At 46.8% G+C, this 16007-nt stretch overlaps 1 protein-coding gene across 3 annotated transcripts in view; it reads right to left on the reverse strand.

The window, feature by feature from the left end:
- The window catches only part of HPF1 (histone PARylation factor 1), a 50570-nt gene extending 38231 nt beyond the window's left edge, over positions 1-12339 (reverse strand). Inside the window, exon 1 of one of the 3 annotated variants that reach the window (XM_077477202.1) lies at positions 12229-12339. In XM_077477202.1, coding sequence (XP_077333328.1) covers positions 12229-12252 — 24 coding nt within the window. In that variant the 5' untranslated portion in view covers positions 12253-12339. Of the gene's footprint in view, positions 1-645; positions 790-12168 lie in introns of those variants that run through there. The other 2 variants (XM_077477201.1, XM_077477200.1) reach the window with 2 other exon arrangements.
- Positions 12340-16007: the final 3668 nt, after the last annotated feature.

Raw genomic sequence — 16007 nt, forward strand, 5'->3', positions numbered from 1 at the left:
CCGCTGCTCTCCCACCTATGAATACAGGAAGAGAAGAGAGCGGTACTAGAGTCAGGACAGCGCCTAATCGGTGAGAGGAATCGGGTACGTTTTTCTGAATTGGGGGGGGGACAAAGCGGAAGTTTTTTTGTTTATTACTGTAGAAAAAAGGTACAAAAAACAAAACACAAACTTATGTTGACTTTAGAACCACTATAAATCTATGGGTTTAGTTCCGCTTTCAAGGAGTTCTATGGTCCATCAGCTTTGTAACCATAAAAAACATTAGTGATTTTGTAATTTTTTTGACATTCCAAGTTGCGAACCCTGCCTGTTTGCTGCCATCGTTTTGCACAATGTCTGGATTCCCAGCATGCTTTGCAACTTTTCCTCTGCCGTTTACTTTCAATTTCTAAAAGGACTGTATATCCAATGGTACCTTGCTGGCTGCAAGCAATGATTCCTGTACCGATTCTGCCTCCTGAAACTCTTCAGCACCTCTGAAATGTGACAGCAGCGCCTACTCACAGGTCTTGTGAATATGTGTCACAGAATTCAAGGAAGTAAATGTGGAGATCAAAGTGTTTTTAAAAGCAGAAGGTTTATTATCAAAGTGAGATTGTAAAGTCTTTTTTTTTTTCCCGTTAAAACAAACATTATACTTACATGTTTTGCACAGAGCAGCCCGGATCCTCCTCTTCTCGGGTCCCTGGCTGGACCTCCTGGCCCCTCCCTCTTGTCGAGTGCCCCCACAGCAAGCGGCTTGCTATGTGGGCATCCGAGCTGAAGCATCATGTATCCATCTGGAGGGAGAATCCTGGACAGGGGGCTTAGGGAAGCTGCTGCACACAGAAGGCATTTTCTTAATGATTAAGATTTAGAAAAAAAAAAAAAAAAAAAAAAAAAAATAAACTGACTTTACAACCACTTTAACGCATTAAGATTAAAAAAAAAAAAATAAAAAAAAAAAAAAAAAAAAAAAACTGTGCTGCAGCCCCGCTCATACCTACCTGTGCTACATCTCGATCCAGTGATATTGCACGAGAGCCTCAGCTATCCGGGACTCTCCCCCCCCCTCAACCGCTTAAGGATGGCCTCACGCCGATATACACCGTTAGAATGGCATGGCTGGGCACAAGCACGTACAGGTACGTTGCGCTTTAAGTGCCCAGCCGTGGGTCACGCACGCCCGACCCGGAGCTCTGTGACCCAATCGCCGCCAGTGTCCCATGATTGGGTCACAGAGCTGAAGAACGAGGAGAGGTAAGTGTAAACAAACCTCTCCTTGTGCTTCCTAGTGAGGCTGTCACTGATTGTCTGTTCCCTGTCATAGGGAAAGACGATCAGTGACGTCAGACACCAAGCCACGACCCCCTACAGAAAAAATAAAAAATAAATAAAAAAACACAAAACAACACACACACACACAGTGACATTTTTAATCGCACAGATCGCTGAATTAATGGCAATGGTCCCAAAAACGTGTCGAATTGTGCGACATGTCCGACATATCGTAAAAATTGCTGATCGCTGCCATTACTAGTAAAAAAAAAAAAAAAAAAAAAATTTATAAAAGTGCCATAAAACTATACCCTATTTTGTAGACGCTATAACTTTTGCGCAAACCAATCAATAAACGCTTATTGCAATTTAACAAAAATATGTAGAATATATATCAGCCTAAACTGAGGGGAAAAATAATGTTTTTTTATATATTTTTGGGGATATTATAGCAAAAAAATATTGCATTTTTTTCAAAATTGTCACTCTTTGTTTATAGAGCAAAAAATAAAAAGCACAGAGGTGATCAAGAAAGCTCTATTTGTGGGAAAAAAAAAGGAGGACGCCAATTTTGTTTGGGAGCCACGTCGCACAATTGTCAAAGCAACACAGTGCCGAATCGCAAAAAGGGGCTTGGTCCTTTAGCTGCAAAATGGTCCGGGGCTTAAAGCGGGATTCCGCCCTAAAGTGGAACCTCCGCTGATCGGAACCCCCCCCCCCCCTCCGGTGTCACAATTGACACCTTTCAGGGGGGAGGGGGGTGGAGATACCTGTCAAAGACAGGTATTTTCACCCACTTCCGGGCATAGACTCCCACGGGAGTCTACGCCATTTCCTGCCCTGCCGCGCTGTCTGCTGGGACACACACGGGTCCCAGTGACAGCGCGGAGATTTCCTATTGCGCGGCGCGGCTCGCGCATGCGCAGTAGGGAACCGGGAAGTGAAGCAGATTCGCTTCACTTCCCGATTCCCTCACCTAGAATGGCGGCGGCAGCAGCCGAGGCCCGAGCGGTCGATCGGCATCGCTGGAACCCGGGACAGGTGAGTGTCCATTTATTAAAAGTCAGCAGCTGTAGTATTTATAGCTGCTGGCTTTTAATATTTTTTTTTGGCGGAATCCCTCTTTAAGTGGTTAAAGTGGATGTAAACCCTCACATCGTGTTAGGCTTCATGTACATGGACATTTTTACAACCTCTCCTGAACGATTTAACTTGGCAGATAGTAACCCACATATCGTCCAAATCGTCCCCTCCACTCCTCCCAGGACCTCCTGCTCTCTAGGTCCCTTGTTACCTCCTCTCATGCTCACCTTCAAGACTTCTCCAGAGCCCCTCACATCCTCTGGAACTCCCTGCCCCAGTATATCCGATCAGTCCCTACCCTGTCCACCTTTAGGAGATCCCTGAAAACTCATTTATTCAGGGAAGCCTAACCTACACCCACCTAACTGTCCCCGAGCCAGCCCCATCAAATCATTCTCTGCAGCTATTTACTTTTGTACCACCCCCTCCCTTTAGAATGTAAACTCTACGAGCAGGGCCCTCCTGTACTTTTTGTATTGAACTGTACTGTAATTGTGTTGTCCCCCCTACTTTTGGCGCTATATAAATAATAATCTGAAAACTGGAGTTAGTACTTACCGGTAACTCCTTTTCCGGTGGTCTTCCAGGACAGCCCTTGAGAGATGGAGCTCCTCCCATCGACACAGGAAACACATTGCCACAGTTCAAAAGGCGGTCCCTCAGGTCCCTGGTCAGTCATTCACCAAGAACCGAAGGATGGAACTGAAAAACATATAAACCATAACAGGTAATAACATTAGTACATCACTACAATCAAATAAAGGGTGGGATCGTGCTGTCCTGGAAGACCACCGGAAAAGGAGTTACCGGTAAGTACTAACTCCAGTTTTCCCAAGTGTTCTTCCAGGACAGCCCTTGAGAGGATCCCCAAGTACTTACCAGATTAGGGGGGGACCACGGCCTGGAGGACTTTCCTCCCAAAGGCCTGATCCTGACTAGACATTAAGTCCAGTCGGTAATGCCTTGTAAAGGTGGAAAAGCTTGACCATGTGGCTGCTTTACATACCTGCTCCGGGGTGGCACCAGCCCTTTCTGCCCAGGATGCAGACAACGCTCTTGTGGAGTGAGCTTTAACACCCTCAGGAGGATCTCTATTCAAGGCCTTATACCCCTCTGCTATAGCTAGCCTAATCCATCTAGCTATGGTTACTTTTGAAGCTTTCTGTCCCCTACGCTGTCTGGAAAAAAGGACAAAAAGGGAGTCTGAGATTCTGAATGGATTTGTTATTTTAAGATATTCTAGAATACACCTCCTCACATCCAATAAATGAAAACGTTCCTCTTTCTCATTTGCTGCATTTTGACAAAATGAAGGGAGGACAATATCTTGGGACCTATGGAAGCTAGATGCTACCTTTGGTAAGAACCCAGGGTCTGTCTTTAGAATGACTCTGTCTTCTAGTATCTGTAGGAATGGTTCCCTGATGGAAAGTGCTTGGATTTCACTGACCCTACGGGCTGAAGTGATTGCCACCAGGAGAACTGTCTTAAAGGTAATAAGCCTTAGGGAGGCCTCTGAGATAGGCTCAAAGGGTGACCCCAAGAAAGCTTTTAGCACAACTGCTAAATCCCAGGATGGGACTTTTGTGATTCTGACTGGCTTGCGTCTAGCGACTGCCTTACAGAATCTAGCGACAAAAGGATTTTCCTGTAAGCGTTCATCTAGGTATACACTTAAGGCAGCTATCTGTACCTTAATAGTACTTAGGGTTAAACCCTTGTTTACACCTTCCTGTAAAAACTGTAGAATATTAGCCGTATTTATGTCCCGGCTATTCAGCCAGCTATTGAATTTTTTCCAGACTTTTTTGTAAATAGCTCTCGTGACTGGTTTGCGACTCTGTAGTAAGGTCGCAATTACCTCGTCTGACAGGCCCTTACTCCTTAAGATTTCCTCCTCAGTAACCACGCTGACAGCTTCAGTGTGGCGACCTGCGGATGGTAAAGAGGTCCCTGCGACAGGAGGTCCTGTCTGTAGGGAAGTCTTAGAGGTGGATAATCTGTCAATTGTAGCAACGTTGTGAACCACGGTCTCTTGGGCCAAAAAGGTGCTACTAGAATCAAACAGGTTTTCTCCTTGAGGAATCTTGCTAGGACCCTCGGAATGAGATGAAGAGGGGGAAATGCATACGCCAGACTGAAAGTCCATGGAGTTTGCAAGGCATCTACCGCCAGGGGTTGATCTCCTGGGTTTAGCGAGAAAAAATTGGGAACCTTTGCATTTTTCTTGCTCGCAAAAAGGTCTACCTCTGGTTCTCCCCAGTGAGCTGTTATGAGATTGAATGCCTCTGGATGTAAGGACCATTCTTGGTTCGAAATCCTCTGTCGACTCAAGAAGTCCGCCTTGTTGTTCAGCTCCCCTTTCAGGTGAACTGCAGAAATGGATTCCAGATTGGCTTCTGCCCACTGGAGAATGCGTCTGGCTACCAACATCAAACGAGGACTTCTGGTTCCTCCTTGTTTGTTTATGTATGCTACAGCCGTCGTATTGTCTGAACGGATTTGTAGATGGTGACCCTGTATTGCGGGGTGGAAAGCTAGAACAGCTCTCAGGATTGCTGTTAGTTCTTTCCAATTGGAAGAGAAACATTTCTCCTCCGGGGTCCACTTGTCCTGGACCCAGCTTGAGCCTAGGTGGGCTCCCCAGCCCCAACTGCTCGCATCCGTTGTTAGTGTTGAAGTGATAGGAAGGACCCAATGAACCCCTTTGTTTAGGTTCTCCCTGTCCTTCCACCACCAGAGGGAGCGTTTTACCCTTGAGGGGATCAATACCTCCTCCTCCAGATCTCTGCCTTTTAATTGTTCTAACAGAAAACCCTGAAGTTCTCTTTGATGGAACCTGGCCCATTGTACGGCTGGAATGGCTGCCGTCATAAGACCCAAGACCGACATTACTTCCCTCACCGTACACTTGGGGCTGCATTGAAGAAAAGATATTCTCTGCCACAGATTCAAAATCTTTTCTTCCGGCAGTATAATTTTCTGATCTACAGACTTGATCCAGTACCCCAGATACAGGATCTCCTGTGTTGGGGTTGTCTTGGATTTCTCCTGACTGACAATCCACCCTAATCGACTCAGACTGAGTTGAGTCAATTCTAGGTCCTGAGAAAGACGACTCTCTGAGTGGGCTGTTAGGAGCAGATCGTCTAGATAGGGGATAATTGAGACTGATTGAAGCCTCAGAGGAACTAAAGCCTCTCCGAGAACCTTGGTAAAGATTCTCGGAGAGGATGATAGACCGAAGGGAAGTGCTCTGCACTGAAAGTGGTAAACCTTTGTGTCTATCTGCACTGCCATCCGAAGGAATTTCTGGCATTCCTCCCTTATTGGAATGTGCAGATAAGCGTCCCTTAGGTCCAGGGTTGCCATAAATGTCTCTTTCTGCAGGAGATTCTTTATGGAATAAATGGACTCCATCCGAAATCTCTTGTAACGGATGGAGCGATTCAGTGGACAGAGGTTCATAATTAGTCTGAATCTCCCTGACGGTTTTCTTACCACAAAGATGTGCGAGTAAAAACCGTCCCCTTGTTCCTGAATAGGGACTGGTGTCAATACTTCTTGATCTACTATTTCCCCTATTAGTAAGGGTAAGGCCCTGGCCTTTTCTGAGTGACTTGGAAGCTTTGTCACCAGAAACTTGGAAGGAGGGTTGCTGTGAAATTCCAGCGCATGACCCCTTTTTATTATATTTAAGACAAACTCGTTCGAGGTTGTCTCTTCCCATTGAGGAAGAAATTTGCTTAATCTTCCTCCCACAGGAACCCTGACGTCACTGGGGTTTGGGATCCTGATTGGGGCGGCTAAACAGTATGCCCCCTTTTCCTTTCCCTTTATGTCCCGACCAATGTTTTTTGGGGGTTGAACTCTTCTCTGGTTTAGAGGGTTCCTTAAAGGGACGAAAAATTTTTCTTTGAAAATTTTTCTTTTTTGCGGGAAAGGTTTTCTTTTTGTCCGCCGTCCTTTCTAAGGCGGAGTCTAATTCAGGCCCGAAGACTAAGTCTCCTGTAAAAGGGACGCTGCACAGGCGGGTTTTAGACGCCGTGTCTCCCCCCCAGGTTTTCATCCATACTGACCTCCTTGCTGCCACTGAAAGTGCTGCAGATTTAGCCGTAAATTTAACGGAGTCCGTGGAGGCGTCAGAGATGAAACTGGTGGCCTTAAAAAGCATAGGGAAGGATTTCAAAAGCTCCCCCCTAGGAGTGCCTGCCTTTAAGTGTTCTTGTAGTTGCGATAACCAGAACTCCAGGTTTCTAGCTACACAGGAAGTGGCTAGAGCTGGTTTTAAGCCTGCCATAGAGGCATCCCAGGCCCTCTTTAAGACAATGTCTGTTCTCCTGTCCATGGGATCTTTCAGGTGGCCCATATCCTCAAAGGCCAGATCAGCCTGCTTTGAGATTTTGGACAGAGGGGCGTCTAGTTTTGGATTTTTATTCCAGACCGCCTCTGGGCTCTCATCAAAAGGGAACCTTCTCTTAAGGGATTTAGGAAAGAAAACCTTCTTGTCTGGTTCAGACCACTCCTTAAGGACAAGGTCAGAAAGCACCTTATGTATAGGAAAAACCCTTGCTTTCTTTTTCCCCAGAGCCTCATACATTTGATCATGTCTGGATAACTGAGTTTCTTCCTCCTCAATTTCCAGCGTATCATAGATAGCCCCCCATTAGCTCATCTACTTCCTCGAGAGAATCTATATTTTGAGGCTTTAGATGCTGCTTGATCCTCTTCCTGACCCGAGTCAGTGTCAGAGGATTCGGGGCTAATCAACGTGGGGCTAGGCTCCCTGACCATACGGGGCTCCCCTGAGCTGGGTGTTGTAAGGCATGGTGAGGATGAGATTATAGTTGTTTTACTCGTGGAGGCAGCTGCAGCTGATCCCACGTCAGTGATTAACTCCCGGAGGGACTTAAAGGTCGACGCCATTTCCTCTTTAAAGGAGCCCAAAAACTTTGCTAAAGGGGAATCTGCCTCAGATTTAAGCAAGCTTGCAATGCATTGCTTGCATAGGGCTTTGTTAGAGCCAGAGGACAACCTATTCCCACAATTAGGACACTTTTTGCGGCCTGCCTCACTGTGAGTAAACCGCCACCGTGGGGCACTACAGGGCCCAGCCTACAAACACCACCACTCCACCAGAGTAATAGCATGCCCAGCAGCCTACCTGGGTTTGGCTGGTGCCTGTCTCCGCCGGAGTATCCTGGGGAATAGCCTCCATGGTCCCCCTCTGACGCTCCGAATCCCGCCGCTAATCCGGTATAGCTGGACGCTGGTCGGGCTTCACAGGCACAGCGCTGGCTCTCCCTCTCCTCCTTGTACCCTAGAGACCCGGAACCGGAAGTCTCGGCACGCAGTGATGACGCGGTTCCGACGGAAGTGAACGCTCGGCGTCTCCGACCCCCTGCAACGAGGAGGGAAGATGGAAGGTTCCACTCACCACTCCTGGGGGAAACCGGCGTCATTCTGCCCCTGGCCACCTCGGCACTGGAAGGAGGAGGGTAACGGGTCTGCTCCGGTTCAGCTGGACGGTACCCGAGCCAAAGAAAAAAGGTATGGACCCAAACTGCAGCCATAAACCAGGACCCGGTCCCTTAGGCTTGCAGGTTCTCAGGCAGCCCCTGAGAGGGGCCTCCAGGTTCCTGGCAACATGTTCCTCCGACGGAGGAAACACAAATGACTGACCAGGGACCTGAGGGACCGCCTTTTGAACTGTGGCAATGTGTTTCCTGTGTCGATGGGAGGAGCTCCATCTCTCAAGGGCTGTCCTGGAAGAACACTTGGGAAACATCCATTTTGCTGAGTTTTTTTTATTTTTTTTTATTTTTTTTACGCAGCAAAATGGATGTTTCAAATTATTATTATTAATTATATAGCGCCAAAAGTAGGGAGGACAACACAATTACAGTACAATACAAAAAGTACAGTGGGCCTTGTTGCTGATCTACCTTCACCCACTTTGCCAGCCATATACTTCTGAGCTCTGTAGTTCCTCTTTAATAGGCTCCTGAACTTGGTGAAAAAACGTTATTGTCTGCCGACTTCCTGTTAGTAAGACCACTGACTGTTATCCCTCTCCTCAGCAAGCGGTCTGGCGTGTCCCATTGTAGTCCTCTGAAAGCCTAGCAGGAGGAAGCAGACATGTTGTGGGTGGAAGGGGTCTCACAGCCCCTGGTCTGTGCCACTGTGTCAGTCACCACCCCACCTCCACTCAGTCACACCGCACCGCCGCCCAGCTTGCCATCTCTGTGCAGAGCGGGGAGCGTCATCAGCATTTATTTGTATGACACAGCGGGGGATCTCCCGCTGTCTGGTATTGTATATGAGAACACCAATGCTGATGTCTCGCCCACCGCCATTATATGAACAGTGCATTGTCAATCAACGGTGGGGGCGGAGCATCAGCGCTCAGCGTTCTCATATACCAAACACCAAATCATGTTTTCATTTATATTAAATGCATTAAATGTATTAACTTAAATGTATTAAATATTATATTAATATGCATTTATATTAAAATGCTTTGCATTTATAAGGCTGTAACCTATACCGTGTGTTATGTATGGCTTGCTGGCTGCAGAATGAGGGGTGCGATTTATGTTGAAGTGGGCAAGTTCACATTTACATATACAAATCTAGTGTACCTCTCACATACACTCCCATCCCAAGTATTCATGGAAAATGTAGTCTGATTACAGTTAGAGAGAAGAGGATATGATGTCATCACTGTTCTAACACCTCCTCTTGGACAGAATACAGGCTGCATTTTTTTTAAATCAGAAAACGGACTTTCTGAAAATGCAGTCATATCTATGAAATTACACAAATATAATACTGTTTAGTGTGTGTGTGTGGGGGGGGGGGTGTACTAATGGGGGATTATTTGAAAATCCCGGAGTTCTGCTTTAAGTTTACAAACTCCAAGATCGTTCAGATTAATAGGCGTTGGGAATAAATATACTATTACATGCCATGCATGGATACGCTTTAACCCTTTCACTGCCAAAGACATGTCAGACAAGCTGATGGTCAGATAAAAGCGATTCAGCATCTATGCAGCTGCTGGATCTCTTCCACACACCCCAATAATGGCCACCTATCTGTTCACTGGCCTCCCCTTCCTTTTGCTGACCCTGAAGTAATGTGTAGAAAGTCTCTTCCAAGTCCCCATGTTACTTTTCTATGGCCGGGGAAGAAGCTGATGGTATGCAATCTATGTTCCTTTAGATTCACTGGAGCACGGGTTTGAAAGAGAACCTGTCACCAAAAAAAAAAAAAGAAATGAGATATATATATATATATATATATATATATATATATATATATATATATATATATATATATATATATATATAAATTCTGCTTTGTGGGGAACAAAACATGTAAGCTTTTCATGCTGGGTGAGCACCCCCCCACTACTCATGGACCCCTGCCAACACTCCCGTTTATGGCTTTGAGGTCTTTGTGAATTGACACCTGTTTGAAAATTATGGAATGACCAATTTATGCAACCGGCATATGGTAAACCATCTTTCAGTGCGGACACTAGAATGGATTTGAATATCAGTTGGATTGCTATCTCTTGCTATCTTTTGGATATGCTGACACCGCATGGACTAAAGTTTGATAGGACAAGCATCTAGCTGGATAAAAATCGGTATGTATATGACCGGAAAAACAAAATCTCATTACACTCAAACAAGAGAAGAGTGTCTCAAACAACCAGCGATCAGTAAGTAACCAAATGAGCATTGTGTACGATTAACCGTGGCTTAAATAGTCTAGCGCAGGGATATGCAATTAGCGGACCTCCAGCTGTTGCAAAACTACAAGTCCCATAATGCCTCTGCCTCTGGGTGTCATGCTTGTGGCTGTCAGAATCTTGCTATGCCTCATGGGACTTGGAGTTCTGCAACAGCTGGAGGTCCACTAATTGCATATCCCTGGTCTAGAGGATATACCTACACGCTGTGGGCACCTCAACTGAGGGTCACACTGACTATATTTTGCTTTGTTCATCTGATTAATCCAGATTGCAGTGTATATCAAATCAATTGAGTGTCTGTCACCTACCATTCATACAGAGGAAAAAAAATAAAAAATCAGTAAGAAGCACTTTATCAAAAAAGACATAAGTATATATTGAGAGAAAAGCATCTCCTTTTCATAAGAAATGCACTGAACATTTACAACATACTTCTGAGGTTTCTTTTTTCATCTTTTTTATGACGGCTTTTTTGATACTTTGTGACTGACTTCTGACATTTCGGTTATATATCCGTGCACAGGTTTTAGGCTGCTTTCAATTATATCATTTCGTATTGAGCAGTGTAAATAACTCTGTATAACAGTATCACACTGCTCTTTACAGGATAACTCACAGTTTAGTCCTTGCCTAAGGTAGCTGGGGTTAATAATAGGTGTTTTGGGGGGTGCTCCTTATCAAAGGGAGGGGGGAATTCACTGAATGCATATTTCCACCTCCATTGTGGATAGGATGGATTATCTGGTTTAAATGTTTTTTTGGGAGAGAATATAAAACTAGTGGAAGTCATTTATTATCTTTGCGACTTCCCTTGTTTTATTTTGTAAGGGATTTTAGATTATTTTATTAGCTATATATAGCAAGTTACAAAATAGCAATGTAGTTTTACTCTTCGGGGTGTGTTTATCATATAAAGAACGATAAAAAAGTTAAATAAATAAAAAAAAAAATTAAAATGCCCCGTCCCTCCAAGCTCACGCGCAAACGCAAGTGGCGCCCACATAAACAGTGTTCGAACCACACGTGAGGTCCCCTCCCACCGCCTGTAAGAATGATCAAGTGGCTGAATAGCCGCTATGATTGTTCTTACGGTGAAGGGAATCGCTGGCTGAGAAAAATAATATCTGAATGATGTCTAACTGGAGGCATCATTCAGATATCCCCACTAAAAGCGCAGGACATCACAAATGACATCCTGCGGTACAGAAGTGGAAAAAAAAAAAATGCCTAGATCAAGGGTTGATCGAGGTCAACTCCAGAGTTAGTGCTTGGGTCAGTGTCAGTATTTTTTTTTTTTAATTGGTATCAGTGTGTTTTAGGTAGGATAAGATAAAAAAATAAATAAAAGTAAAATGCACACCATTGTTTCTGGACTGTACTACGGCTACACAAAATAACTGTACACATATGTAGTATCGCTGCGATCGTCCAGAGTGGGAGAATTCATTTATGTTGGATTGATTTTTTTTTTTTTTTGGGGTGGTAGGTTATGGTAGCAGCAATAAATATACAGAAAAAAATAAATATATATATATATATATATATATATATATATATATATATATATATATATATATATATATATATAATTATTATTAATAATAATAAATATTTTGCACTAGTTTATCTTCTTGGATAACAAAAAAAAAAATAACCCACCAGGAAATATCCATTTACCACTAAATGAAAGCCCAATTTGTCCTGGACGATGACGTGTACGTGTTTTACTAACACGTCAAAGTTGGCATTACAATTTGTTTCTCCCTTGGGCACAAAGGGGTTAACATAGGTGTATTCATTCAGGGCTGCCCACAACTTCCCCCTGCTGTGGTGATTTTACGAATAGAAGTACTGCTCCATCCTGAAAAAGCCACTTCTATAGGCCCCATTGGCTCAGGTACGGTATAATTGCATGCAGTCAGCAGTAGGAAGTGGATGAAGCAGTTCTGTCAGACGAGGTGTAATGGACAGCTCCGCAGCCTCCACTATAGCCTGACAGGTAGCGAGGAACATATGGCCGCCCCCTCCCCTCAGTGCGCTCCGCGGGTCAGCTCAGCCCTCACCTGTTGCACATCTTGTGTTGTTCTTTTCCCGCCTCCCGCCATGTCAGAGTTTAGCCTTACCGCGCCAGCTTGCCGTGACGTCATCCCCTCGGCTCCACCCGCTGCCTTCGCTTGCGAGGGTGCACGTCAAGGTTATTATCAGCGTTACGTACACAAGTCACGTGTTCCGCTGCAAAAAAGAAAACAAACATAAAAAACGCAACAAAGTCCAGCATGTAGGGATGTGTAGATAGAACGCTCTATAGAATGGCTGTTGTTCTGTTGATAAAAGTTTCAAATGTGCTTTTTGCAGAATGTCATTTGCCACTAATAAACATGGCGTGCCAGGCTTCAGTGTTTTGTCTGCTCCTGGATTTCTGACCAATCTTCCAGGCGATAGCTAACATGTAGTTTCGGAGTTCAGGCTTTAGAGGGCAGAGCCGTTTAAAAAACTGGCACATTTCCCTGACGTCATCGTTTTTCGTGCTCCAGTGAATCCTTTGAAGGGCTTGTGTTTTCAAAGCTACAAATTTGAGGTGATTGTAGCCATATTAGTGCAATTGTGACAGAGAAAATTGAGTTCTGTCTGTGATACTTTTTTTATTTGCACTAACATATCATTTTTCATGGATGAGCTTTCGGGGGTGTCCCGTCCCCTTCTTCACAGTCCAAGCAGTACTGAGTCACAAGAGTTTTAGTAGAAAATTTTACCTTCTGCTAAAACAGTTGTGAATCAGTGCTGCTTGGACATTGAAGAAGGGGGACACACCCCAAAAGCTTGTCTACTGCTTCAAATAAAACACTAATCTTCATGTATCCATGTATATGAATGTAGCGCTGGCTCCTGAAGAGCATGCGCTATGTTTTTATAAATTTAAGGTTATACCTGAACTGCAGTTTGGTTAAAATTGTTTAAATTTGGACCTCAGCATCAGTCTGACTGGACTATGGGATGTTCAGCCTGGCCACAGGGGACATTGTCTCTCCTGGCAGGCATGGAACTACAGCCTGGTTGGGTGCTTTAAGATTACTCACTCTCGGAGCCCGCCCAGTGGGAGTGGCGCTCTTACTGTGCTTTCTGGGAGAGGGTACTTAAGATGCGGATGTCACGTGGTTTGGGGTTCCTGTCCAGAAGGATGTGCTGACTTCATGGTCCTGGTCCTCCTGACCAGCCCCCAGGAAGGCTATGGCCTTGGGTGCAGATCCACCCAACTTGTTGTCTCATAGCTGGGTAGCCCGAGGCAAGGAAACTAAAGGAGGATTCTGAGGTGTTTGGGTGCCGTCTCCGGTTTGGGAGAGACCCAGTAGCTTCATAACATTCCAGGGGAGGACTCTTCAGAAGAAGGCCACGTACGGGTTGGTTTCTTAGTAAGAGCCCGGAGGAGATGAAGTACCTAAGAGAATCCGGTCTTGTGGATATCGCCAAGCTGGCTGAAAGATCCAGGTACCACACGAGTGTTCTACAAGTTTAATTTTCCTTGTTATACAACAAGGTCTGTGGCAGAGACTTATTCTTGTATGTTCTACAACAACATCTGTGGCAGAGACTTGTTCCTGAAGTTAAGCACCTTGTTGGCTGCTAAACCCTGTGAGAGAGGGACTATCCAACTTGAGTGAGCATTCAGTTGTGAATGGCTATTCTCTGGATTCAGTCAAAGTAATCAAGTTCTTCATTATTGACTGACACTAATGCCGCATACACACGATCAAACAATCGGGTGGAAAAGACGGCAAACTCAAGTCTGCCGGACAATCCCCCCGTGTGTAGCCTCCGGCATACTTTTTTGACCCGAAAGTACGGCGGACTTAGAAAGTAGTTTTGCACTTCAATCTTCCCGCCGGACTTGCATTTCGGCAGACAATCTGGCCGTGTGTATGCCAGTCCGCCGTACTTTTAAAAAGGAACGCACTTTTCCCGCCCGGAGAAAAGTCAGCTCATTTCGAGCGGGTCTCCAGGTAGGCGGGGCCCGCAAAGGAGACGTCGCTGGCCCCGCCACCTGGTATGGACTTAAAGGGGAACCCCAACGCCGAAAAAAATCGGCGTGGGGGTTCCAGCCAGGTCCACATCACACCCTTGTCCGAGCACGCTACCCGGCCGGCCAGGAAAGGGGGGGCGAGCAAGCGCCCCCCCTCCTAAGCCGTACCAGGCCGCGTGCCCTCAACATGGGGGGTGCCTTGGGGAAGGGGGGCCGCGCGGCCCCCCCCACCCCAAAGCACCTTGTCCCCATGTTGATGAGGACAAGGGCCTCTTCCCGACAACCCTGGCGTTGGTTGTCGGGGTCTGCGGGCGGGGAGCTTATCGGAATCCGGTAGCCCCCTTTAATAAGGGGGCCCCCGGATCCCGGCCCCCCACCCTATGTGAATGAGTATGGGGTACAATGTACCCCTACCCATTCACCTGTAAAATAAAGTACAAAAAAAACACAGCACACAAGATAAAATAGTTTATTGCACAGCTGCGGGGCTCTTCCGTCTTCGGGGCTCTTCTCGCCGGACTCCTCCGCTATCTTCTTCTAGCTCTTTTGCTAGCGGAGGAGCCCGGCTTTCTTCCTCGCCCTTCTTCCGACTTCAGGGGTCTTGTCCCCCTCTTCGGTTCTTCTGCCGGGCCACTGCGCCTTCTTATAGCTCTTTTACAGGCGGTGGCCCGGTCTTCTGTCGCCGCTGCCTTCTGTTCTTCTGTTCTTCTCTTCAGATGTTGCCTCGTCGCTCGCTCCGCTCACAATGACGGGGACTGGCGTTTGGCGACTTATATAGGGACATCACCGGTCTTCTGTCGCCGCTCTCGTCGTCGCCGCCGCCGCCGCCTTCTGTTCTTCTGTTCTCTTCTTCTATTCAGATCTTGACTCGTCGCTCCCTCCGCTCACAATGGCTCCGGCGCGATGCGCGGCGACTTATATAGGGACATCACCGGATGATGTCCCCGCCTATTATGATGTTACAGTCCCAGCATCCTCAGGGACTATGACACCATAATGGGCGGGGACATCATCCGGTGATGTCCCTATATAAGTCGCCGCACGCCCGGTCCCCGTCATTGTGATTCTGTCGCCGCCGCCTTCTGTTCTTCTCTCATCTGAAGAGAAGAACAGAAGGCGGCGGCGACAGAAGACCGGGCCACCGCCTGTAAAAGAGCTATAAGAAGGCGCAGTGGCCTGGCAGAACAACCGAAGAGGGGGACAAGACCCCCGAAGTCGGAAGAAGAGGCCACGGCGAGGAAGAAAGCGGGGCTCCTTCGCTAGCAAAAGAGCTAGAAGAAGATAGCGGAGTAGTCCGGCAAGAAGACCCTCGAAGACAGAAGACCCCCTGAGCTGTGCAATAAACTATTTTATCTTGTGTGTTGTGTTTTTTTTGTACTTTATTTTACAGGTGAATGGGTAGGGGTACATTGTACCCCATACTCATTCACATAGGGTGGGGGGCCGGGATCCAGGGCCCCCTTATTAAAGGGGGCTCCTGGATTCCGTTAAGCCCCCCGCCCGCAGACCCCGACAACCAACGGCCAGGGTTGTCGGAAGAGGTCCTTGTCCTCATCAACATGGGGACAAGGTGCTTTGGGGTGGGGGGGCCGCGCGGCCCCCCTTCCCCAAGGCACCCCCCATGTTGAGGGCACGCGGCATGATACGGCTCAGAGGGGGGGGGGGCGCTCGCTCGTCCCCCCTTTCCTGGCTGGCCGGGTAGCGTGCTCGGACAAGGGTCTGATGTGGACCTGGAGGGGACCCCACGCCGATTTTTTTCGGCGTTGGGGTTCCCCTTTAAGACCATACCAGGTGGCGGGGCCAGCGGCGTCATCTTCGCGGGCCCCGCCTACCTGGAGACCCGCTCGAAATGAGCGGACTTTTCTCCGCGTGTGTGGGCGAGTC

Source organism: Lithobates pipiens, unplaced genomic scaffold, assembly GCF_037356315.1.
Source record: "Lithobates pipiens isolate NorthernLeopardFrog02 unplaced genomic scaffold, aLitPip1_a1.2 Scaffold_13, whole genome shotgun sequence".
NCBI classification, from domain to species: domain Eukaryota; kingdom Metazoa; phylum Chordata; class Amphibia; order Anura; family Ranidae; genus Lithobates; species Lithobates pipiens.